A 26,261-nucleotide genomic window follows, 5' to 3' on the forward strand; every position below is an offset into this window, starting at 1 on the left:
TGTCAATATGTCAATCACTGTACAGATTGCCTACACCAAACACTGATCTCTAAACCTACCCGCCGTCACTGTAACCTAAACCAATGAAATCGACTGCAGGGCGGGATTTCCGCTGAAGTGGTTTGGGGAAAAAAATAAAAATCACACACACCGCGTGCTGTACAACAACGTACACGGCACGCTTTAGCTCAGCCTCTCGCTAGCTAGCGTCATGGCCAATGCAGACAAGCCCATAGACAGTACGGACAAGCCGGAGCTTGAAGAGCCACCCATATCATTAAGGTCTCCTGTTTGGGAACGCTTCGGTTTCCCAGTGAAATACGTCAACGGACAAAGACTAGTTGATAAGACGAAAGCAGTGTGCCGACATTGCTCAGTAATGATCGGGTATGTTTCTGGCAACACTTCAAACTTGCTAACGCACTTGAAAAGGCATCACGCGAGCGTGAACATCACTACTACAAGGAAAAAAACGACCGTAATTCAAACGCAGCTCCCGTTGGCATTTAAACAGACCTTTGCTGGTAAATCCGATCGGGCCAACGCAATAACGAAAGCAATTGGTGTTTTTATAGCAGCTGATCTACGACCATACTCGGTTGTTGACAAGCTGGGATTGGTAATGCTGCACAGTAATCCATAGTTATTTATTTATATTTTTCATTATATTTTATTATGTGATATTGGTTTGAGACTGAGAGTATTTTATTTAGTGGAGAACTTTGCAGCAGCATTTTATTTCTTATTCTTTTTTTTATTTTATATATATTTTATTTATTATATTTTATTAAAAAGTGTTTAAAAAAGTGTAAACAAATTGTTAAAAAAAGTTTATAGTAGTAAACAACCTGCAGTTTAATGTTTGCATTTCTTTCCCTTACTGTACCGAAAATGAAACTTTAAAACCGAGGTACGTACCGAACCGTGATTTTTGCGTACCGTTACACCCCTAGTTAAGAATATAGATATTGGTAAATGAAAATACATTTTTGTTTTAAAAAAAGCACCAAAGCAGGAGCTGTGATGCCGTCCAAGTCGACTGTACATTTTGTAGCTTCTTGGTTTGCATCTTCTGTCCTCCAGGGTGCTGTACTACTTCATACTTCCAGTGCCTCCACCATCATCTGCATCTAGGTGTTTCTGAGCTCATCCCGGATAAACTAAGTCATTCAAAACAGGTCTTGGGTCAGCACGGTCGGACAGGCGGCTCCAGCCTGTTGGACAAGGCTGTCAGCACCTGGTCAAACTTGGCGTATCGCAGAGCCTGGCTCTCCTCGGCTCCCCTGCTCCCCCACAGCAGCCTCATCTGGAAGTCAGTCAGGAAGAGCTCCAGGATCTCTGCCTGCTCCTGGAATCCTGCAACATCAACATCACAGAGTTCACAATTTGCTCATAATAACAAGATTCTTTTTTTTCACTTTCACCTGCATTTTTAAAATCTTTTTCTTCTTCAAATAATAAATTCAGAAAAAAACACAACTGGAAAAAAGGCATCTTACTCTATAACTGGGCCGAACTTAGGTTAAAAAAGCATTGTCTGATAAAACACATTTTAAACAGAACAGGTAAATTACCAGCGTCAGGTTATGTTATTTAGCTTTTTTACTTTAAATAAAGCGGCAGCCCACAGAAGTGGATGGAGACCCTTAATGTTGACAGTTACATTATTTCAAGAAATGTTTGAAAGACAAAGGTTTTAGTAGCAAGGGTGATTCCAGGATTTTTTAAAGTGGGGTGGCACAGGGGGGGACCAATAATCAGTCAAAGGGGGGGACAGAATACAGCATAATATATCTGCTTAGAAATATAGGAAATACTGGATAGCATAGAACAACACAATGTAATTTCACTTAAGGCAAACATTTGGATATATGGAAACATTAATTGGTAATGTGACAAGGGCTGGGAAGATTTTTTATGTCACAGAACTGTATAAAAATAAAGTGCAATACACTTACAATAAACTTGCCTCACACTTCAACAAAGAAAACCTTGATGTACACAGTTTTTACATAATTGGAAACATAACAGAAATAAAGTGCAATACACAATGTATTTCTTACAGCAACAAGTGCTCTACAGTGTGTTCCATATATTCCTACTTTTAAACTGGCCTCGAAATTTCAAAAAGTACACAGTTGCCATACAATGTGTGTTTAAAGTATATATCCATTCAGAGACGTGCACAGACATTTGGAGAGGCTATTGCTCTAACCTGTAAAAAAGGCACCATCATTTAACTCTGGTAAATATAACATATATGCTTTACGCCAGGGGTGTCAAACTCAATTTAACTAAGGGCCACACTTAAAAATGAGAATCACATCAAGGGCCAGACATGTAGTTTATTGACATGCTTTTATTTAATCAAAAAAGTAAAATATCTTTGACTGTTTTATTGCATGTCTCATATAGCCTTCTCACATTGAGTTTGGTCCACATAAAGCCTAAAAAAGTCAGCAAAACAGTTCCTTAGCCATCATAGAATTTAGCAAATCAATGCATTCTGATTACATTTTTAAAAGCAGGTTACCACACAGCCAACTGACAACAGCCTTTTTCACAGACCTGAATATACAAACCCACTAGTTGTGTAGGAATTTCAAAGAGTGTCAAAGTTGGCAAATCTGCCAAATTCTGCTTTGAGTGTTGTGTAATTGCAGTTAGGGTTAGGGTTAGGGTTAGGGGGTTATTTTTGGATTGGCACACAACTAGGCGGGATCAAATTTATTGTGAACCTAAATTGATATGCGGACTGGATTAAAATTTGCGAGGGGCCAGATATGGCCCACAGGCTTTGAATTTGACATATGTGCTTTAAGCACTTAGTTAAATTACGTAAACATAATATATATGCTTAAAGCACTTCAGTTAAATTATGTAAACATTATATATATATGCTGAAAGCACTTTAGTTCAATTATGTAAACATTATATATATGCTTTAAGCACTTCAGCTAAATTCCGTAAACATTGCATGTATGCTATAAGTACTTCAGTTAAAATATGTAAACACAACATATATGCTTTAAGCGCTTCAGTTAAATCATGTAAACATAACGTGTGTTTTAAGCACTTGCTTCTGAGGAAACTACAGAGGATAGAAGTACAAATTAAAACATAAATGTATCCCATAACCCAAAATGATTAGCATAATAATTACTTTTAAAATGAATGATATGTACGTATGTACTCTGCATGTTGATTATACATACAAAACAAATAACTTAAACACAAATGTGACCATACATGTGTGGGTGTCATACTAACGTTACATCTGCTTGTTGGTTGAAAATTCCCGTCACATACTGACTGTAAACAATGTATAATCTAGCATGATTCAAGAGGCCAAACCATCACATCCCTGATGTTAAAATGCAGTTATAGAATTTTACTACACTGTACAGTGACGATTAAGAATAAAATGTGTTGTTTTCTTTAAAAATGAGACGTCAGTATAAGGCAATGTTGCGCGACTTGGTGTAAACGTTACAAGCTGCACATTATACAAGACACAAGTAGATATAATATTTTACTGTCATTATCTTCATATCTTCAAAAACTCACATGAAGGTGGAAGGGCCTTCCCTCTCTTTCACATGCAGTGCTACTTTTGTGAGAATATGAACAAAGTCACGTAACTGGGGGCAGAGGGCATCACTGGGTGATAGTAAGTGGCAAAATAAATGAACACAAAATTCAATGATATGGTGATTTAATTTGATTTAACTTTACTATTGCTTATTGTATTGATGCAGCCACAACAGCAAAAAAAAAAAAAAAAGAAAAGAAAAAAAAGTTTATTTAGGCTCTTTTCCTCCAGAGGGGCAGCTCAGCCAATCAGGGCAAACTGGCTGTTGCCCAGGAAACAATAGCCCGTACTTGTGCATGTCGCTATATCCATTTACCAAATGGAAAGGCAGGAATTGGCAGATCAGGATGCAAAGTGACAGTACTCTGATCCAATGGAAATCAAATTTGTCAGATTGACAGCACTCCAGCACAATGGATTGGGGGTGGGTACCGGGGGGCAATCATATTTCAGGGGGGGCGGGTGCCACTCTGGGCCCCCCCTCTAGACTCGCCACTGTTCAACAGCTGGATGAATAAACACTGGGTTATTCTCTAAGTGTATTAATGCCACAGACTCTTTTTGATACCACCACTGGAAGGCACCAAAGACAAAGTTTCAAATCCTACAGGTATCTGCAGACTTAAACTATTACTTTAATTTGGTTGTTCATAAATAATGCAGATATAATTTTCCTTTGACCAGTTTTGATCAGCAGCCCACCTCTCTCCACTCTCTTACCTTGCAGTTTGCTCTCAGCGTTGGAGCGGTAGATGCCCCCCAGCTGAGCAATGGTCCTCGCCGCCCCCAGGTGGAACATGACCACGTCCACCCCGACTTCCACCGTCTCCCACGGCTCTGTCCCCTCACCCACCGCTATGCTCTTCTCCAGCAGGGACAGGAGGGGTAGGACGTGAGGGAAGGTGGTGCTGGACAGCGGACAGCTTTCTGGAGGACAGACACACCGACAGAGTCAATGTTTTACCTCTTTTGCTTGATTTTCGTCTATTTCCCTTTCCCAAAGGGAAAAGCTTATAACAGAAGAATTGCAAGGCCAAAATGCACGTATGAGGCTTCATTTGTAACCTAAATTCGTCTAGTTTCTGAAACTGTGCTTCATTAGCATGTGATTAAAACACAACATACACTACAGCAGTTCAAACATGGTTAAAAATAGTTATTTATTTCTAGCCTACAGGTAGAGAAGCGTCATCATTTTGCATGAGCACTAAGATCATGAATAATGCTTTGGTGCTTACGATTTCAGTTAAATGAACTGAATGATTGAATTGCAGAAAATTTTACCAATCAAACGATGTACAGCATGTCCATATTGACAAAAGTTTTGAACTTTTGTGTTTAAATACTTATTATGTAACATGTCATAACTCACGCACCACCGGCGACCCGGTGGATGTTAACAGGTTTAAAGGAAGATGTGTTTTACGAATGGACCGTGCAGTGGAGGAACCCTTACCTCTCCCGTCATTAAGGCTCTTCATGAACGGCCTCAGAGTTTTCTCGTAGAGAATAGCCCCCTCTGTGTGTCGCTGTCGTAACGCCGTCCAGGTCTGCTCCAGACGAGACACCTTAGAGAAAGTAAAACATCACCATTAAAACCTGGCAGTAAGGAGTGAGGCCCCCCTGGTGCCCCCAGAAGAACCAGGGATTTACACTCGAGTCCGTTTAGTTTCTAAACCAGCCCATTTTACACTTCTACTTGCGCTTGGACTGAGAACTGAGAGCTACCTTTAGAAGCCTCAAACATTATTTTAACTCTCAATTAAAAACAATATCTTACCTCTATAGTGTTTTGGAGGGCAAAAATGTGTAATGGGATTCCACTGGATGTGATGTTTATCTCAACCGCTTACAAAATTAAATAAATAATAATAATAATAATAATAATAATAATAATAATAATAATAATAATAATTCATTTTAATGAAAAAGTACAAGAAAGGTTTTTAGATTTTGTATTTTATTTATTTTCTTGTTTCTTTGTTAGGTGTTTATTCTGACATGGAATAACCTTAAAGGGGTAATTTGACATGATGTTATACTGTATTTATATTATTTATCAGTACAGTCACAGGTGATGCAGTGATGTGATTCTGTAAAAGATAATCTCTTGAATACAAACTTTAAAAAAAAAAACACAAAAAATGAATGACAAATACGATTTAGGAGTTGTTTTCTCTACTAAAAATAGCGATAAGGCATTTATGATACCTTTTCTAACTTACCAGGTCATGTTAACTTTGACATAAAGAACAGGACGGACCTATACATTATTTTGAATTTATAACACCAATCAAAGATAATATGGCCATGCTGCAGTATTATCAAAGTACAGCCGTGCTAATTGTTTTTTATGGACAGTGGGTGAGGGGTTATACTGCAGGTTTTATTGCAGAGGATAACCTTAGTGACACATAATGTCTTAATATTTCAACTTTAGCCTCTTTCATGTTCAGCAGGGACACCTCTTGCATATCTCCTCATAGTTCCTGTCTGTCTCCACTATTTCTATCAATAAAGGCAAAAATACCCCCAAAAATCATCCAATCAATGTAACTCCAGTCTAAGTGACGCATATGTACCTGCGGCAGCTCTAGAGCTCTCATGACGGCAGCGAACCCGAACATGTTGCCCATGGTGCTCTTGAGCTCAGCTGCGATTTGGATGATTTTATGTAGCAGGCCGGCCCGCTCCTCAGTCGTCCCTGTGCAGCCCAACACATCCACAGCCAGCATGATCGCCATGGTTTGGAACCTGCAGGAGTTTAGCTCATATATCACAATCATATCCTCATATTCACCAGGCATTAGAATGACAACAACAATCATATTTTGCTTCAGGAGGAACATTTTCATTTCTCCCAAAAAGAAAACCAAACTGTTGGATGTTTGAAAAATGGAGAGACAACTTTTCTGTTCTTAGGAAAAACTTTAAACATGCCGTGTTGTAACCTAAATCAAAGGGTCTATCCTCTGTACAGTCTCAGTTTTACACTTTCATTCATTCTCATAATTTCATGCTGTACTTTGTCACGTTTAGGGGAACCTGCTAACATTTAACATGTAACATTTAGCATGATAGCTTGTTAAATATTTTTCTATTCAGAGGAATGAGTACAAAGTGCATTTCCAAATCTAAATCCCATTCAAATACATAAAGCAAACAATATATATCTAAATAGACTGTGCATGCTTAAAAATATATAAAGTATTAAATAGATATAAAAAGAAAATGTGCAAGATGCTTGCATATAGACTGAGTCAGACTATGAAAGTCATCTTCTTAAGTGTTTTTGTGCTATAATTTTGGTAGTAAAACAAACACAGGATTAATTTGCTATTACAAGAAAAGGCTTAATTCAAGCAAAAGACAAAGTTTGTACGTATCCCATAAAAGGGGGCTAAGTTGTATACAACGTTTTGCAAGACCCACATACTGAATACCTGACTTTTGCTAATTTCAGAGTGGTCGTCATCTCTCTGACCCATTGCATGAATGAAAGGGGCTTTGTTGATTTCCAATTGAGAGAAGGCCAACAGAAATGCAACTGTGTTTTCCTGAGGATTTCTGTTGCCTGTGCTGACTGTTGCTTTTTACCGGTTTAAATGACGCCACCGCCAGCAAATTCCAGCAGCTGCAGCTGGTTGACCTTAATTCCATCAATGAAATTTGGGGCTGCTCTCTAAGCCTCTTTCTGTACTCGGCCAAAGATCGTTGGCGACAATAAAGAAACACCCTTCTGATTGAGTATTCTGATTGAGAACTACTGGTTGGACTAGGTTGTCTGGGTTAGGGTGCCCAGGATTTCTGAATTCTTTCTCACCTCTCCAGTAGGTCCAGTCTTAACTGTGTGCCATGCGGTAACGTAAGCAGCTCCATCCCAGAACTAACTCCCATCATCCTTTGCACCTCCGGGGTCACCTCCAGAATTCTGGCCACCTGAGAAACACAGACATAGTTTTATTGATCTACTCCTGACTGTGCGTCTTTATATGTGGCTGGGTGATTTAATGCACTTCATGTGTAGCCCTATATATGTGTGTGATGTGTTTGATTTAGGTTTTCTTTAGTTAGGGTTGATTTTATGAGCAAGACAATGCACTCTGAGATATCAGCCCATATTCACGTTTGACTCTGAACACCTCGTCATGCGTTATCACTTAATCTGTGTAAAGAAAAACATTGTAAATTATTATTACCAATGTGCATTAAAACACAACATTGGCACGTTATCATCTTATAGTTAGACGAGCAGTTCCCAATCTACACACCAGCAGATACTGAGCAACATAAGCATTCATTTAAAGTGATGTTTGTGTCCACCTGATGAATGTCCAGTAGAGCTCTCCTTTTAGCTCTGTTTTGATTTGTGCCAACTCCTGAGGAAAATACATGTCTCTTCAGTTGCTTAAAGTTCCGCTTTCTTCACTAGCTGGTTTCTAACTGTGCCTTTCTGCTGTTTGCTTCTGGGGGTAGATAGCATGGCATTGCCAGACTGATTCGCAAATGCGTATTACTCTGGAACCTCTCAGTTCATTTTTGATTTCCAAGGGCGTTTTCCAACGGTGCAGACCAAAATACCTCTACACACAATTCAATAGACCTACAACCAATCAGAACAACACAACAACGTGGCTCTGAGTGATACATGCAAGTTGGGGCATTGCATAGTATGTTTTGAAGCAGGAAACTAGCAGATTGGACTGGTTTACATGCTAGGGCACAGAGCTTTTCCCCTGACAACAGCTGTTGCATCTGGAAATGATAAAATTCTGTGTCAGAGCCTTAAGAGACTAAAGTATTCGGTATAGTTGAGGAGAACTGTTGAGTTGGATGATAACACAACAAGCAAACCTTTTCACATTATAAATAGTAATTTTAGCCATTGTTATTCTAAAAAATATTGATTACAGCAGCTTTAAACAGTACCATGCAGTCAGCCTTGGTGATCTGTTTGGCCGCTGTCCTGGGGTCGACCTCCGCCAGCAGCTCCTTCACCCTCCGCAGGATGCCCACTTCCAAAGGCTTATTCTCCTTGGGCATCAGCGGCGACAGATACCTGCTCGGTTTGAAAGATGAGACCGCCTCCACCACTGGCGAGAAGTACACGTTCCCGTCCTCCAACCTCAGCTGATCGATGCCCACTGACCCTTCCTCCACCCGCAGCCTCTCTACGTAGCTCTGGGGGCCAGGGTACAGCTCTGTGTAGCAGCTTCCACCTGCATCAGAGGACGGGGAGTCCTGGTTCAGAAGAGGTTGGGGTCTGTTGTTACACTGTCTGCGGAGGGTGCTTTTAGGAGAGGGCAGGGGTCGGGTGTTATCAAAGCGCCTGGAGAGGGACGGGGATGGAGCCACGCTGGCTGCCCGGCTACTGCTAGGGCTTCTAGACTGTGGAGCTGGAGACGGAAGAAAAGAGGGAAAAGGAGACATTTTATGAACTCTATAATGTGTTTCAGTCCCTTTTTACGCTGTCGGCCCATCAAATGATTAAGGTTTTAGTTTTTTTAAATGCGATTTACAGACAATCAGAAAAACACAAAGTATATCTCCAGCCTGATATACTCTATTTGAGGCTAGAGTGTATATGACATCTAGAGTCTAAGGTAGAGTTGACTTGTTTCAAAAGGTAGATTGTTTTTTTCCCTGACAAAATCCTTCACCTTCTGTGTGAAGCATATTTGTTTTAGGTCATTTGTCTCACAAAAAAACATTGGCTGTATTAAAGGTACATGTAGTTCATGCATGAGCACAATGTTTGGTTACATGCTATGATAACCTTCAAGGTTCAACACACTGACTTAACAACCATGACTAAGAATACGTTATCTACTGCATGTAGATGTTAAAGCAGCCATATTTTGCTCATTTTCAGGTTCATAATTGTATTTTAAGGTTGTACCAGAATAGGTTTACATGGTTTAATTTTCAAAAAACACCATATTTTTGTTGTACTGCAGTGCTCTCTCTCACTGCTGCAGATCCTCTTTTCAGCTGGTCTCTGTTTTAGCTACAGAGTGAGACCTCTTTTCTTCTTCTTCTTCTGTACCATCTTTGATTGCACTGCACATGCCCAGTAGCTCAGATGTAGATCATGTCAGCTAGCTAGCTCCATAGACAGTAAAAGAAAGGCTGTTTCTACAACTTCGGTCAGTTACAAGGCAGGATTAGCTGGGAGACTTCTAAATGAGGGCGCACATGGAAGTAGTTCTTTTGTAGATTATGGTGAACTTGTGTGTGTTGTAGCAGTGCTTTGCTATTGAGAACGAGGTAGCATGCTAGCATTAGCATGCTAACGAGCTAATGGTTGCGGTCAGCCTGCTCGTTTCGGCTTGTGACGTCACAAGCCGTGCCGATTTTGAACAGCTCACCCAGAGACTGAAGGCAGGACACATTCAGAAACTGTATCTCACTCTAAACAGCATGGATGGATTTTTTTCAAAGTTTGTATGTGTGTGGAAGCACCAGAGACACAACATAACACCCCAAATCCCAGAAAAAGTGATTTTTTCATAATATGGGCACTTTAAGATTATTTAATTTCATCTTCCTTCTGTTCACATTTTATTTCACTTGTTTGTTCAGTTCTTTTGTTAGATTTTTTATTATCTTTTTAATTTTGTTTTGTTTTTTTTGTTTCTTTTTTCTTAACACCTTCAATGTCTTATGTTAGCTGTATAATATTAGTATATTAATATATTAGTATTGCTGCCTCTGTTTTTCATAAGTATTTTCTCTAATCATGAATACCTAAAGATCAGTGCTCAACAAAATAGTGGCTCGTTGGAAAAATTCAAACTCTTTACAGATAGGACAAAGCGTAGGAAATGTAAATTAATAAGCATTAAAACAAACAAAATAAATCTCTTGAGTCCTCAAATCAGGATAGTTTGCCTTTGTTCTATTTTTTTTTTTTTATTATTTCAGTACTACATCTTATGGTCAATGTCCGACCCCTCTTTTCAGCTCTCTTGTATAACCAACCTCCAACTGCTGCATACCACACACCCTCCAAACTTTACTCCTGTTCAGTGTTTACACCCTCCTAACTGTCAGAGGTGGACGACAGTCAGTCAGTGATCCGTCTACTGTGAGAGAGGCTGGACGTACAAATAACAAGCTCATGTTGACACGTGAAATCTGTTGACTAGGAAGCTCGTGGTAAGTGTTGAGATCAAAGAATCAAGACCAGTGAAAGAGTTGTACAAGCTGACATAGGGTGGTGGAATGTTGATATAAAGCTAAAAAAAATATTTTACTGACTTTTCAGTGCAGTTGTTTTTGTTTTCATGTTGGATGATGTCATTATTCTACGTGCAAGTTACTGTGATTTATATGTGCATGCATTGAGTGTGAAGCAAAAATACTTGCAGATGGATGCTACGGTCTCAAAGACTAGTGAGTTCCAGATGTTTCCTATTGACAAGTTCAACAAAAGTACTCCACTTTATGAATGATTTGAACAACCTGGGTTCAGACAATGCTAATTCACAACTATGGTATTCCTAAAGTTCATCTTATAGACTGTAAGAAAATGTAAGCAGACTCATGGCTGCAAGAAAACTCAGACTCAAAAAACAAAATGTTCTACTGTATGCAACTACAGCAAGAACATTGAGGAATTATTTGGGAAACAGAAGCGTATCAGCTTACAAAATGGCCTCAGGTTTCCTGCAGAAATGTCATTGTCAGACTTTTTCTTTCCTTATTCAGAGAACATGCACTTGTACAATATGTATTACTGGTAGTCTTTTGTTATTTAATGCATTGCTCTCAACTTTCAGGTCTCCAAAATGTTATTTACACATAAAAAGTTATAAATAGTAAATAGTTTTAATTATAGCTTAGAAATGAGCCCATATCTGCATGGCCGGGTGGGTAGAGCAGGTACACATATACTGAGAGGTTTATGCCTCGACGCTAGAGATGCACCGATTACAATTTTTAGGCCGATTCCGATTTCTGATTTTTCATTGAGTTTGACCAGCCGATACCGATTTTAGCCGATTCCGATTTCATATTTTCTAACCACTTTACAGCACACACAAATATTTATTTTCTATCTTTTCTTTAATAGAAAATAGAGAGAATTTTACATTTTGCATAGAACATAAAACATGTTTTGAATAGATAATCAATTACTATAAAATAGAACTATATAAATTACTCCTGGTGTGGGAAATTCACACACATCTAAAGTGCAATGTTATGGAAGAACCATTTCCTCCTTCAATATCCAACTAAAAGAATGTGATATATTTAGCAAACTAAACTTCTATGTATGAAAACAGGTAATGGGAATAAAATAATATATAAATAACAAATAAAAATAAAATAAATATAGCCTTAATGCAGTATAAAGATATTTCTCAAAACCAAACAGCTGTGGAACGTCACAGTAACGTACCTGAAAACAGCGTGCGTCCTTTTAGAAAGTTTGCTTTATGTGTCATTGTGCATAAATATGAACAATACCATTGCTGTCAACAGGCTTATCTGCTAACGTTAGCCACCGACGGTTACCTCGGAACAATCCAGCAAATAGACAGTACCCTAGAGTGCAGTTACCTGAAACAGATGATTTAACGTCGCAGCTCATTTTACACACAGTTTAGCAACAAAACTACACACAGAGGGAATATTACTATGGTTTTAATGTTTGTTTTGAGTGCTATGCATCCCCACTAACCTGGAAAGCGTTTTAAACAGTAACGTTAATACAGCGTGTCGGAGGAATAGCCTACAGCGTCTCTTTTTTTTCTTTTTTCTTTTTTGTCTCCTACAGCGGCCAGCGGGGCGTCAGAGGCAGAGGGACCACAGCGTTCGCTAACGTTAGCTTCTTGACTCATCTGGGGTCTGATAAACAGTAAATTCATCAAAGTCAGTGTGCCCAACGCTATTTTCCGATAAACTGTAGCTGTCATATTTCACGGGACCGCGTGAGTGTGGTTTTCATGTTCCAGTTTTTCAGCCTCAGAGAGGAGAGAGAGCAGCTGACTCTGCAGAGCCGTGTATAATTACGACTTTATGACATTTCATAAACAGCTGATTGAGCGGCAGTGCGCCGCTGCTACATGCGTATAGCGGAAACCCTGCGTGTGCACGTGTGGTGATGATGTTGCGCGATCTAAGTCATGCGGCGCCCGAGTGAATTTGACCGGCATAAAATCGGCATATGTCAGACTGACCGGCAGGTCGCCGGTCATGGCCGATGATGTGAAAATCGGCCAATTCCGGTGTTACACCGAAATCTGTGAACCATCGAGATCGGTGTCCCCCTACCTCAACCTGAACCAAACCCCTGTCCCTAACCTTAACCACGGAAGGGGGCGCTACGCTTTTAACAGGAGGGACACAGATCACGACGGGTCACAGATTTCGGTGCAACACCGGTAACCGGCCGGTCAATCGGTGCATCTCTACCGACACAGAGGTCCAGGATTCGAATCCGACCTATGACGATTTCCTCCATGTCTTCCCCCTCTCTCTCTCTTTTCCCCCTTTTCTCACCTCGCTGTCCTATCAAATAAAAGTGGAAAAGCCCAAAAAATAATCTAGAAAAAAAAAAAAAAATCATTAAGCCCCTGCACTGGTCTCAAGGTACTGTAGTTTTATTAACCTTTACCCAGGTGTATAAATTATTTATTATTTATATAGTTATGTATTTTACTTTGAATTCACATGTGCCATACATGTATATTAATATTATTATTATTATTATTATTATTATTATTATTAGTAGTAGTAGTAGTAGTAGCACATAACTTTTTACTTTTGTGAACCTGAGACAAAATTATATTTGCTCACAAAAAATGATATAATAACATGTTTGAAACACTCTGTGAAGCTAAAGTTGAACATTTGTGGTTCTTATTCTTGTTAGCACCATATGTGAAAGCTTGTTTGACCTTGTAAATACAAAAGGCAGCTGCTATTAAATCCCCTTCATAGTTCAACACCTATTATACTGAGCAACACAAGTACATGAACGCAAAGCTGTGAAACCTGAGAGAGGAAACATCTACCAAATCCAAACAGCTTTTGTAAATATCTTTCTTTCGTTATTCAGAGAACATGCACTTGTACAGTATGTATTACTGATAGTCTTTTGTTATTTAATGCATTGCTCTCAACTTTCAGGTCTCCAAATTGTTATTTACACATAAAAAGTAATAAAGAGTAAATTGTTTTAATTATAGCTAAGAAAAGAGCCCATATCATTAAGCCCCGGCACTGGTCTCAAGGTACTGTAGTTTTATTAACCTTTACCCAGGTGTATAAATTATTTATTATTTTATTTATTATTTATATAGTTATGTATTTTATTTTAAATTCACATGTGCCATAAATGTATAGTATTATTATTATTATTATTATTATTATTAGTAGTAGTAGTAGTAGTAGTAGTAGTATTATTATTAGTAGTAGTAGTAGTAGCACATAACTTTTTACTTTTGTGAACCTGAGATAAAATTATATTTGCTCACAAAAAATGATATAATAACATGTTTGAAACACTCTGTGAAGCTAAAGTTGAACATTTGTGGTTCTTATTCTTGTTAGCACCATATGTGAAAGCTTGTTTGACCTTGTAAATACAAAAGGCAGCTGCTATTAAATCCCCTTCATAGTTCAACACCTATTATACTGAGCAACACAAGTACATGAACGCAAAGCTGTGAAACCTGAGAGAGAAAACATCTACCAAATCCAAACAGCAAGTTGTGTAATCAGGGAATTGAGAATTGTGTAGGTCTTGGAGCAGTGAGCGTACGTTTGCTGACAATCATTTGTGGAAAGCCTTGTAAGGATGTGTACTGTATTTGGGCTGTACTATTGAAACTTTGCTCTCAGCTGTGAGTAGGTGATATTTGTTCATCACTGAGCCAGCAAATGTTGCTGTTGTAGTAAACATGACAATGTCAATATCCAACCATATGCACTGGTGCTATATTGCATTGTCTAACACACTATAGTCTTAGTCCCAGAGCCAATTGGCAAGACTCAGAGGACATTTGGCTTGTATCTTAATGAATTTAACTAAGAAATTATTATTGAAAAGTAATTTAACCCTTGTGTTGTCTTCACGTCAACCATGCAACTTTTTGTTTTTCGGGGTCAAATTTTTTTCAACTTTTTGGTTGTCTTTTTCGACACTTTTCTTGCTTTCCCCGATGTTTTTGAAGCTTTTTCCGCCATTTTTGTCACTTTTTTTAACATTCTTTTATCAAATTTTTTCTTAAAATGCTATAAAATTGAAAAAAACACCAAATTCAATGAAAGCATTGAACTGATCATTTGTTTTACTTGTGAAGAGCATTGTATGGAATCATCCACGTTATTTCTGTCAACAATTTGGTTTAAAGAAACCCAAATTTCTGATAAACTTTTTGAAAATGGGTCAAATTCAACCCAAGGACAAACAGGAGGGTTAAAGTAAACAGGTGATTGACAGTTATCTCCTTTGATAAGACATCAGCATGAACCTCTTAAGATCAAATGACACTTTCCTATTCCCAAGGCCGCAAGAGTTCTTCTGACGTAAATTTCATAATTTGTCCACGAAGGTCTATGATGTGGACCTCTGAGTGGACGTCTAAAATGCAGCCTATAAGTTTAGGGCATGCACGCAATCTATGCATGTGAGGACACATGTATAAACAGAACTGCATGTGTTCTGTCCATATCCATTTTAAAAAGGACATTTACACTTAATTAGATAAGTCCCCCTTTCCTTTGACTAACATCATCTTATCTTAAATAAACACAAGAACAAGGTGCCTTTTTTGGAAACCCTAATTTTTCCTGCGTCCCAACTTCTCCTAAACTGTCCACCAAAATTAGTTGGAATTGATCTAAAGAAACTAAAAAGAACACGTTACCTCTGTGATACTAACATTACATATGCCTTTTCTGTTCTTTTAAAGTTTGGACTATAAGCAGTCTTCTTGGATGTGACTGTACTCCTGCAAAACCAAATTTTAGCCTTTAAAAAAACATCTAGTAAGTAAATGCTTTTAAGACTAAAATGAGAGAAAATAGAACTACGTATTGCAGATGTAAAATTAAACAAGAGCATTACATTAGAAGCACCATGCAATTTGCATGGTGCTTCTAATGTAATGCTCTTTCATATTAGGTAATCTAATCTACAGCTGCAGTTCTAAATCAGGTTCAGGACCTCTGCAACACTGCAAGACATGTCATTTTATAAACCACTAATCAGAGATTGCAAATGAGTCCAACTTCCAGGTGACAAGCTTGTTTGATCCCAGTTTCAAGGAGCTGAGGGATCCTGAACCTTAACCACACCCAGACCTGTAGATAAGAGTACATCAGAGTGTCTTTACAAGCATCAGGAGTTTTATGAGAAGTCACATCTTTTCTAAGCTACCAACCAAAATGTGTGAATGAGTCTAGCTTCCAGTGGCCCGATTCAATCATTGCTCAGTAGTTGTTTTCCAGACTAAAACCTTTGTCTCTCAGTATTATATCATATATGCTATAATATATCATATACTACTCTGAGAGGACTGCAAATAGTCGGCAGAAACATTTCTAAAACTATGAAGAAGCTGAAATTAGATAACAATTCTATATTTTAAAGTTATTTATTTAAGTTATTTTTTAAGTCAATGCATGCTCTTGACCTCAAGAAATGTAAAGCCTTGTTGAGAGAGACAGATCTAACATCCTCACATCTCTTGTCAGAATTTCTTTCAGAGATGTACCAACCGATCTTGGTGGCACTTGCAGTGCTGCTCTGCTCTTCACCCTCGGTTAATGGAGGGAAAGTCTTGGTGTTCCCAGTGGATGGAAGTCACTGGGTCAACATGAAAGTCCTCATCGAGGAGCTTCACTCCAGAGGCCATGAAATCACAGTGATACAGCCATCAGACAGCTCGTACATCAAGCCAGAGTCCCCTCACTACAAGTCCATCACTATAAATTCCTCTGCTGGTTTTGATGAAGAACTCGTTGGGTCATTTGTAATTACGATGATTAACATGCGGCGGGAAGGTGCTTCACTTTGGACTCGTTTATCGCTGGAGTTTGAAGTATGGACACAGTTCTATCAGTTGCATGAGCAGGTGATTAGGATGATGCGGGAGATGTTTGAGAATACAAAACTGATGCATAGCCTGCATGATGCCAAATATGATCTGGTTCTGACGGACCCGGTGATTGGTGGTGGAGTGCTTTTGGCTCACCGTTTGGGTCTTCCACTTGTCTTAAATGTGAGGTGGACTATTCAGGATGAGGGACATCATACAATTGCTCCTTCTCCACTGGCATATGTCCCAATAGCCATGTCTCAGCTGACTGACAAGATGACATTTCTCCAGCGGGTCAAAAACTTACTTTGCTATGTCTTCACACTGTTTCGAAATTGGTATGTCACAGAATCAAACTACAAACCATTTGTACATCATTACTTTGGAAATGATGTACATTACATGGAGCTGTTTCAGGCAGCAGACATCTGGCTGATGAGAAATGATTTTACTTTTGAGTTTCCACGTCCCACAATGCCAAACATCATCTACATGTCAGGATTTCAGTGCAAACCCTCCAAGCCACTGTCTAAAGAACTAGAGGACTTTGTCCAGAGCTCTGGTGAACATGGGGTCATCGTTATGACATTGGGAACCCTGGTAGCAAAACTTCCTGAGGACATCACTGAGGACATTGCAGCTGCGTTCGCCCAACTTCCTCAAAAGGTGATCTGGAGGCACAAAGGCAAAAGCCCATCCACCCTCGGCAACAACACCTTACTCTTGGACTGGCTGCCTCAAAACGACCTCCTGGGCCACCCCAAGACCAGAGTGTTTGTGGCCCACGGAGGCACCAATGGAATACAGGAGGCCATCTACCATGGTGTCCCCCTGGTTGGCCTTCCCCTCATGTTCGATCAGCATGACAACTTCTTCAGGATGAAAGTAAGAGGTGTGGCCAAAAACCTGGACATTGCAACTGTGAACAAAGATAACTTCCTGGAGGCACTGAAGGAGGTACTCTATGACCCAAGCTACAGACAGAAGATGAAGGCGCTCTCCAACCTGCAGAGAGACCAGCCCATGAAACCACTGGACCGGGCCATGTTCTGGATTGAGTTTGTCATGAGGCACAAAGGAGCGGCACATCTAAGGACGGAGTCTTACAAGATGTCAGTGATCCAGTACCACTCAATTGATGTGGTGGTGTTTTTGCTGGCAGTTATTTTGCTAGTATTTACTGTTTTTGTTTCTGCAGTAAAGTTTCTTTTGCGAAAAATGTTTTCTAGAAGCAAAGTCAAAAAGGAATGAGGAATGTGCCGCGGGATAATTGTTTAACATTTTCTGGATCCTGATTTATTTTAAAGAAAAATTTAACATACATAAATTGTTCTGTTCTTTATTAAGCGTCTTAAGCAGGATACAAACACTCTTACACCTGTATCCTAACATGCCAGAGTGTGTAAAGCTGAATGCCCTCACAAACTGTCTAATAACTTCCGCCAAAGATGTCATGTTTTTGTTTTGTTTGTTTGCGTTTTTAACATAGTGTAGCAGGTTGATTGGTCGCAATGGTTTCAATCACACTCAGTCTCTCTGGACCAATCAGGAAGTAACTGCATGCTATATAGGCAGGGGGTTTGCCCTCTTGACACTCCTTACTCTTTGTCGCCGGAGGCACATTTCCCCTCTGGGTCCTTTCGCGTCCGCGGTGCAGTCACAGTAATTCAACGGTATGTCAGTTGTAACGGTAATCAGGTAATGCAGTGTTGCTAATTTGTTTGTTACCTATAGGCCTTGTTTGTGTTAGGATGGCATTACAGCGTGCATTGTCTTTTGCAGTGTCTCCCTGTCACAAACCCGATCCTTCCTGTAACGGAACCGGGTTGAGTTTTGCTGCAGGTAGGTTGGTCAAATCTTTCTCCTCTTTGGATATTTTTCTGACTGAGTGTTTAAGTAATCGGCCGTTTTATTGTAGGCTCCGTGTAGCTGTACTATCGGCGCTATTGGTGTATTGGTGCCAAACTCCCTGACGGGTATGTATGTTTACCAGTTGGGATTGCGTGTATATTTTGTTTAATCATAAACTGTTGATGACTGAATTTGATTTGTTTGTGTGCGCCAGGGTTGTAAACTGCTTCGCTTGCGCTGGTATCTGCACTAGCCCCTCCATTCCTTGCCACGCTGCTGTTTTGTCTCAACCGACTTCTGTTTCAACCATAGACTGTTCCACGGGTTGTAGCTACATGAGCTCTCCAGGCTTTGCACGCCTCTACGCGCCTTTCAGCGCCAGGATCTGGTGCCCAACTGGGTGTCCGACAGGGCTGTATTTGAGTGATTATGACACGGACGATAGCTTTGCATTTCTTTGGCTTGCCCGTGCTTATTAATGTGTGTGGAGATTGGGGTCTATGTCTATGGGTTTATTTGTTAAATTATGATTAAGTGATTTTTGGTTAATTTATATTTCTTTTAAGTTCTGATAAAAAGACTTTCATTTCTGTTGAAACTTTATGATTTATCTGTTAATCTTGGTTATTTTTGTTTGGCTCTAGGCAGCTATTAAGTCACCTTTGCTGCCTAGATTTGCCTTAGATTGAAGTTGTTTTTCATTTATTTTTGGTTTATTGATTTATTTCCCCCCAATAATTGAATGTTCTTTCCCCCACAGTTGCTGAGTGCCAAAGGTGGTGGTGTCGCTGTCCCCGGTGGTGGTGTCTCCTCCTGTGTGCTGTGTTTTCCCCCTTTGGTTTATTTTGAGTGTTTTGTCGCCGTGTGTGTGTGAGTGTTCACGTGTGACTGGGGTGATCCTTCCCTGAAAACCCACACCCCTTGACCCTGTGCCTCCACTGGTAAGGCCTCAGCACTTATTTCCCCTATTTAGTGTGTATGGTATTTTAAATGGTATTTTATACTTGTTTTTTTTTTAGTAATTGTATTAATAAAATTATTGTCTTTAACGGAACTACGTCTCTGGCTTCGTGGATAAGTCGAACCTGTGTGCTTTTTGTATTTTGGTGGTTTAACTATCGAGCTAGTCAAGTCCTATTCTCGGGTTGAAATTCCCCGGGTGGCGTTGTCTGTGTCTTCCTTGGGTCTGGGCGTTGAGCGGCCAAAAAGGCGCTCCACACCAAAAAGTCCCACTTGCCACATTAGCAGAATATCTAAAAAATCTGTAAATATTTTACAATACAAATATTTAAAAAAATTAGACCTGGAGTCAAGCGATCAGTTTTTAGTCCATATCCAGCAATGTTTAAGGATTTCCTGCAGGTTTTATGAAGAAAAAAAAGTATTCTCATAAACTATTGCACTTATTGAAACGCAATAGGCTTAATTTTTTATAAAAACTGGCACATGTAGCTTGTGATAGTTCATCACTAGGGCTGGGGGATGATTCAATATTGTATATGATTTTTGGTGATGATATGATGTTGTCATGTTTTCTTTTCACTAATTTCTGTTGTCCACATAATGATTTTGAGCAAGCTGTAAGTGAAAACTTACAATATGTGTAAAAGGAAAACCATAATTAACCACTTTAAGAGTTTGGTCTGGTGTACTGCGTAACAATGGAACACAGTTTATTGCTTCACAAAAAATGTGATTAACTTTTATGTACTTTTCTATATCATTATCATACATCACAAGTCTGCAAATATGTAATGAAAAACTTGCATCTTGGACCATACATATATGCAGTAATATATATATATATATATATATATATATATATATATATATATACACACACACAGGACCATATACAAACATAATGACTCACTGTTACTATACAAAAATATGGTGTACAATAAATAAAAATGTTGAAATAATCCTTAATATAATGATTATAACTTAATCGGCTAACCGTTTGAATCATGCTTGCTTTTGCAGAAGTGAATATAGATGCAGGTTAAAAGAAATACAGAACCTTTAGTTTTCCACAATTAAATATTTAACTAGGTAATTCAAACAAATAATTAAATAAATACATTTCATGTTTAGTTTACCCAACCAGCAATTAATGCTGTCATCTTTGAAGTTATGTATTAAACATCTTGGTTAGAATTTTCACTATTCAAGATCTATTTTCTGCTTTAAAAAAATAAAACAACGTTCCGTACAACTGTTTGTAATATAGAGATTAGGCATGGGCCGGTTACCGGATTCAAGGTATTCCGCAGTTTTAAAGTCACGGTTTCAAAACCAGCTAAATTTTCTGTCATACTATTCCTAAAAATGAGTTTATTTGATATAGCACCTTTTACAGACAAAGTCACAAAGGCCTTCACATGATAAACATTTGTAAAAAGGCAGTAGGATTCAACAGAAAATAAGCAAGGTAAAAATAATTGAAAGACCAATAAAAATCATTTAAAAGATTAAAACCCAAAGTTACAAACATGAGTCAAAAGCGAATTTAAACAAGTGCCTCTTAAGCTGCTTTTTTAAAGCATCAACAGAGACTGCAGAACGTAAGACAATTGGAAGGGCATTCCACAGGTTTGGAGCCACCGCTTCAAAGGAAAGGTCACCTTTAGTTTTTAAGAGATGCAATGCTTTATAAGTCAGAACAAGAACTTTAAATTGGATCCAGAACTTGATCTAAGGTATGAGCTGTTTTTCAGTCTTGAATGACAGAAAGTACACTTTAGAAATCCCTGTCCCTGCCAGTGTGCAGTGTGTTAAAAAATAAAATACATTGTGTTCAATGGGGAAAAAAGTCGGGGAAAATGGGAAAAATGTTCCAAGTTGTTTTTTACCCAGACATTTAAAAATAATACATTTTAAAGATGTAATTGCAATACTGCAATACCGTGAAAACTGATATTTTTGCTGAAGGTTATCATACCGTCAGAATCGTATACCGGCTCATGCCTAAAAGAGATGTTCATAGGCACAAACCTTTCTGAAACTATGAGGTAGCTGAAATTAGACACCTCAGTTTTCTATTTGTCAGTTCTTTATGTTCAGGTGTTTGTTAGATTGACACATATTATTGAACTCAAGAACTGTAAAGCCTTGTTTAAAGAGACAGATCTAACATTGTTGCATCTCTTGTCAGAATCTCTTTCAGAAATGTACCCAGTGATCTTGGTGGGACTTGCAGTGCTACTCTGTTCTTCACCCTTGACAAATGGAGGGAAAGTCTTGGTGTTTCCCTTTGATGGAAGCCACTGGCTTAACATGAAAGCCCTCGTTGAGGAGCTTGACTCCAGAGGCCATGAAATCACAGTGATACGGCCATCAGACAGCTGGTACATCAAGTCAGAGTCCCCTCACTACAAGTCCATCACTATAAATTCCTCTGCTGGTTTTGCTGAAGAACGCTTTGGGTCATTTGCAATCACATTGATGAACATGCAGCGGGAAGGTGCTTCACTTTGGACTCGTTTATCGCTGGAGTTTGAACTAGTGACACAGTTCTATCAGTTGCATGAGCAGGTGATTCGGATGATGCGGGAGATATTTGAGAATAAAAAGCTGATGCAGAGCCTGCGTGATGCCAAATATGATTTGGTTCTAACAGACCCTGTGATTGGTGCAGGGGTGCTTCTGGGTCACCGTTTGGGTCTTCCACTTGTCTTAAATGTGAGGTGGACTGTTCATGGTGAGGGACATCATACAATTGCTCCTTCTCCACTGGCATATGTCCCAATAGCCATGTCTCAGCTGACTGACAAGATGACATTTCTCCAGCGGGTCAAAAACTTACTTTGCTATGTCTTCACACTGTTTCAAATTTGGTATGTCACAGACCCGAATTACAAACCGTTTGTACATCATTACTTTGGAAATGATGTAAATTACATAGAGCTGTTTCAGGCAGCAGACATCTGGCTGATGAGGAATGATTTTACTTTTGAGTTTCCACGTCCCACAATGCCAAACATCATCTACATGTCAGGATTTCAGTGCAAACCCTCCAAGCCACTGTCTAAAGAACTAGAGGACTTTGTCCAGAGCTCTGGTGAACATGGGGTCATCGTTATGACATTGGGAACCCTGGTAGCAAAACTTCCTGAGGACATCACTGAGGACATTGCAGCTGCTTTCGCCCAACTTCCTCAAAAGGTGATCTGGAGACACAAAGGCAAAAGCCCATCCACCCTCGGCAACAACACCTTACTCTTGGACTGGCTGCCTCAAAACGACCTCCTGGGCCACCCCAAGACCAGAGTGTTTGTGGCCCACGGAGGCACCAATGGAATACAGGAGGCCATCTACCATGGTGTCCCCCTGGTCGGCCTTCCCCTCATGTTCGACCAGCATGACAACTTCTTCAGGATGAAAGTAAGAGGTGTGGCCAAAAACCTGGACATTGCAACTGTGAACAAAGATAACTTCCTGGAGGCACTGAAGGAGGTACTCTATGACCCAAGCTACAGACAGAAGATGAAGGCGCTCTCCAACCTGCAGAGAGACCAGCCCATGAAACCACTGGACCGGGCAATGTTCTGGATTGAGTTTGTCATGAGGCACAAAGGAGCGGCACATCTAAGGACGGAGTCTTACAAGATGTCAACGATCCAGTTCTACTCACTTGATGTGGTGGTGTTTTTGCTGGCAGTCATTTTGCTAGTATTTACTGTTTTTGTTTCTGCAGTAAAGTTTTTTTTGGGAAAAGTGTTTTCTAAAAACAAAGTCAAAAAAGAATGATCAATGCGCAGCGGGATACTGGTGTCACATTCTCTGGATCCTGATTTATTGTAAAATAACAAAACAATAGCACTAAAATTAAACAGTAAACTGTTTTGTTAGTATACTGAGCAGGTTACAACATTCCTACACTGGTAAATTGTAAAGAGGTCATGTTTCTGTCCTGTCGTAGGGGTATTTTTTTATTCTCATAAACTACTGCACTTATTTGAATGCAATGAAATAAGATATCTATCACTAGGGCTGGGCCATTACTCAATATTACGTATGACTTTAGTAATAATATGATGTTGTCATGCTGTTAACTAGATCAGACAAAAGAGATCACGTAACCCCCATTTTAGCCTCCCTGTATGGGCTTTTAGTTAGTTTAGTTAAGTTTTAGAATTGATTTTAAGGTTTTAATTATTACTAATTTTTAGCTCAACATGGTCTAGCCCCAGCTTACTGTACATCTGTGAACTTGTATGCCCCTATCTAACTGCATGCACTCTCAGATCGTACAACAAAACAACAAAGCTCTGCTAACAGTCCCCCGATCAAGACCTAAAATTAAGGAGATTGTGCTTTCGCTGTCAGAGCCCTAAAACTCTGGAACAGTCTAGGCATTGGCCGGTATACGATTCTGACGGTATAACCTTCAGCAAAAATATCACGGTTACCGGTATTGCGGTATTGCAATTACAGCTTTAAAATATATAATTTGAACACAATGTTTTTTTTTATTTTTAAACACTGCTCACTGGCAGGGAGAAGGATTACTAAACTGCAGTTTTGCTCCTTGACCACTCATTAAAAACAGCTCATACCTTAGGAACGGTATGACAGAAAATGTTAGTGGTTTTGAAACCTTGACTTTTTCAAACCGCGGTATGCCTTGAAAAGGGTAACCGGCCCATGGCTAGAACAGTCTTCCTGTTTAAATTAATCTTGAAACCTTACTGATTTCTTTTAGATTGTAACTGAATAACTTGTTTTTCTAAACTTGCTTTGTAGTAATAACTTGTCTTTTTTGTATATTTGATGTGATTTATTTGATGTGTTATTATTTTGTATTTGTATACATTTGTATTTGTATGTATTTGTGAAGCACTTTGTAACCCCGTGAGCACATCATTGTTATGAACATTATGTTATTATATTATGATATATGTTGACATTTCTGTACTGCTGTATCTTTGCTGTTACTTATCACCCGACAAATACGTACAGCGGAACGACTGTGATTATTGATTAACTAAAATCATCAATCATTGAGTCAGTCAAGCTCTATTTAACAAAGGTAGAATCAAAACATCCAAAACATTTGACTATAATCCAACCACCTGGTCAGCAACCAGTGATTTGTGTGTTTGTGAGTAAGAAAGATTTCTAAAAAATCTCTAGATAATTGACAATGCAGTTTTATGAAAAGTTACACCTTGAGTCAAGTTAATAGTTTTAGCCCATATCCAGGAATGTTTTGAAGGATTGGATTGAAGAAATTTGATTTAAAAAAAACTGGCACATGAATCTTGTGATTGTCTATAGGGCTGGTTGAAGATTCAATATTACTAATGTATTTTAGTGGTGTGTTGTTGTCATGTTATATATATATATAAATAAATAAATAAATGGTGACATTACATTACTGTTCTGTTCCTTGAAGCATGTGTTATTACCAACTACCAAAGCCTAGCAGCTTATTGGTATTTTCTTACACTACTTATATAGCTGAATTAGTTTTGGGTGATTGTAAACAGATAGCAATTGCCGGACAATGCCATTGTGTTTGAAGTTTCTGTTTATTTCTTACATTCCTTTACTGTTTTACATCTCAGTAGTGTTTTTTTAAGAGCATGTTTGGCAAGTGGCCTATATTTGAGAGCTGAGAGCCGTGTAGAGACACAGGAAACCTTGAGACAGAGAGGTTTAACAACAAAGGTCCCCAGCCAAAATCAAACCATGGATGTTGCTGTTATGTGGTATGCGGCACATAAGTAAACCTAACAAAACTCTCTCAAATCAACTGACTAGGGAAAAATGACACATTTCGAATTTGAATTTGACTCCTGCATCCAGTTAGCTCTGTTAGGGTTAATGATTTAACTATTTTAAGGGTTCACATGTAGGACAGAGCATCAAAACAAAGAGGAGAAAGAGTTTAGTATTAAACTCACTGTTGCACAGAGTAGAGAGAGAGGATTCTCCAGCAGTCATCAGAGGCCGGTCGTCCTGCTCCCTGTGTACATCTGCCTCCCTGTGGTGCAGAAAGGAAGGAATTCATGGAGACACACAGATGACCATACAGGAAACAGTATCTTATTTTGAATTTGTTTACTTTCTCAGACTAAGAAAATTATATAAAAAGGGAGGTATGTCTGTGTTTCATGTTGCTGCTAAATAAAGTTTTGTCACAGAAGAGTTGCACTTGGAATGAATATAACTTATCAGCCTTTATCCCAAAAAAAGTTAAGACACATACATTATGCATTTGCCCAAACTAAGTTCAGTTAGGGAGTACAGTCACACGAAGGAAATTCATTCTTTATACTTAATTCTTGCTATACTTTTAAGTAAGTGTAAGTTTAAGTTGTTTTTTCATTTTCTTTTTGGCCTTTTTTACATGCAGACTTGAAGAAAGTCATCAGTCAGACAGTCCATAAAAAAGCCTTCTATCATTGCATGATGGTTGATTTTATTAGGCATGTTTCCATCCATCTGTTTCAGCGCTTATCTACAATTTGTGCATAGAAATACCTGAGTGAAAATGCCCGGAGAAAAAAAGCTGAAATGTTGCAAGTTTCTACTTGACCATGGTGAAAAAGACAGCATATTGAATAGGAGAAGATGCAATAAAAGCTGTCTATTTTAGACCTCCACTCCACCAGCCAGAAAAATACAAAATACAAAAACAGCGTGTTGGGGGTGTTTGTAACCTCAATGCCCTCAGTTTGATTCCAAGCAGTGCTCTGGTGCTGGATAAATTATATAATCTTGTTATATTCTCTTAAATATATCCGCATTAGGGTAATTGA

General features: G+C 38.9%; 3 protein-coding genes across 6 annotated transcripts in view; 2 read left to right on the top strand and 1 right to left on the bottom strand.

Moving 5' to 3' along the window:
* Positions 1-976: 976 nt before the first annotated feature.
* The window catches only part of sh2d3cb (SH2 domain containing 3Cb), a 44,401-nt gene continuing 19,116 nt past the window's right edge, over positions 977-26,261 (bottom strand). For 2 of the 3 annotated variants that reach the window (XM_035997118.1, XM_031304985.2), the window contains 7 exons: positions 25,404-25,504; positions 8,522-8,988; positions 7,416-7,531; positions 6,175-6,346; positions 5,049-5,160; positions 4,313-4,519; positions 977-1,356 (listed from right to left, as the gene is read on the bottom strand). In XM_035997118.1, the coding sequence (XP_035853011.1) occupies positions 1,187-1,356; positions 4,313-4,519; positions 5,049-5,160; positions 6,175-6,346; positions 7,416-7,531; positions 8,522-8,988; positions 25,404-25,504 (1,345 nt within the window). In that variant the 3' untranslated portion in view covers positions 977-1,186. The remainder of the gene's footprint in view (positions 1,357-4,312; positions 4,520-5,048; positions 5,161-6,174; positions 6,347-7,415; positions 7,532-8,521; positions 8,989-25,403; positions 25,505-26,261) is intronic. The other variant, XM_031304987.2, reaches the window with a different exon arrangement.
* On the top strand, positions 10,612-18,135 carry LOC116053838 (UDP-glucuronosyltransferase 2A2-like). Its single transcript, XM_035997122.1, has 2 exons — positions 10,612-10,750; positions 16,301-18,135. Exon 2 carries the CDS (start codon positions 16,315-16,317, stop codon positions 17,893-17,895), a length of 1,581 nt encoding a protein of 526 aa, XP_035853015.1. The 5' UTR covers positions 10,612-10,750; positions 16,301-16,314; the 3' UTR covers positions 17,896-18,135.
* Positions 10,638-23,515, top strand: LOC116053840 (UDP-glucuronosyltransferase 2B31-like). 2 transcript variants are annotated; one of them, XM_035997131.1, is made up of 2 exons: positions 10,638-10,750; positions 21,650-23,269. In XM_035997131.1, the coding sequence occupies exon 2, from the start codon at positions 21,664-21,666 to the stop codon at positions 23,242-23,244; it is 1,581 nt and encodes a 526-aa protein (XP_035853024.1). In that variant the 5' UTR covers positions 10,638-10,750; positions 21,650-21,663; the 3' UTR covers positions 23,245-23,269. The 2 variants fall into 2 exon arrangements, with proteins under 2 accessions (XP_035853024.1, XP_035853026.1); XM_035997133.1 differs by lacking the exon at positions 10,638-10,750 and adding an exon at positions 19,273-19,436 and having other exon boundaries at positions 21,650-23,515.

Source organism: Sander lucioperca, chromosome 2, assembly GCF_008315115.2.
Source record: "Sander lucioperca isolate FBNREF2018 chromosome 2, SLUC_FBN_1.2, whole genome shotgun sequence".
In the NCBI taxonomy this organism is placed as follows: domain Eukaryota; kingdom Metazoa; phylum Chordata; class Actinopteri; order Perciformes; family Percidae; genus Sander; species Sander lucioperca.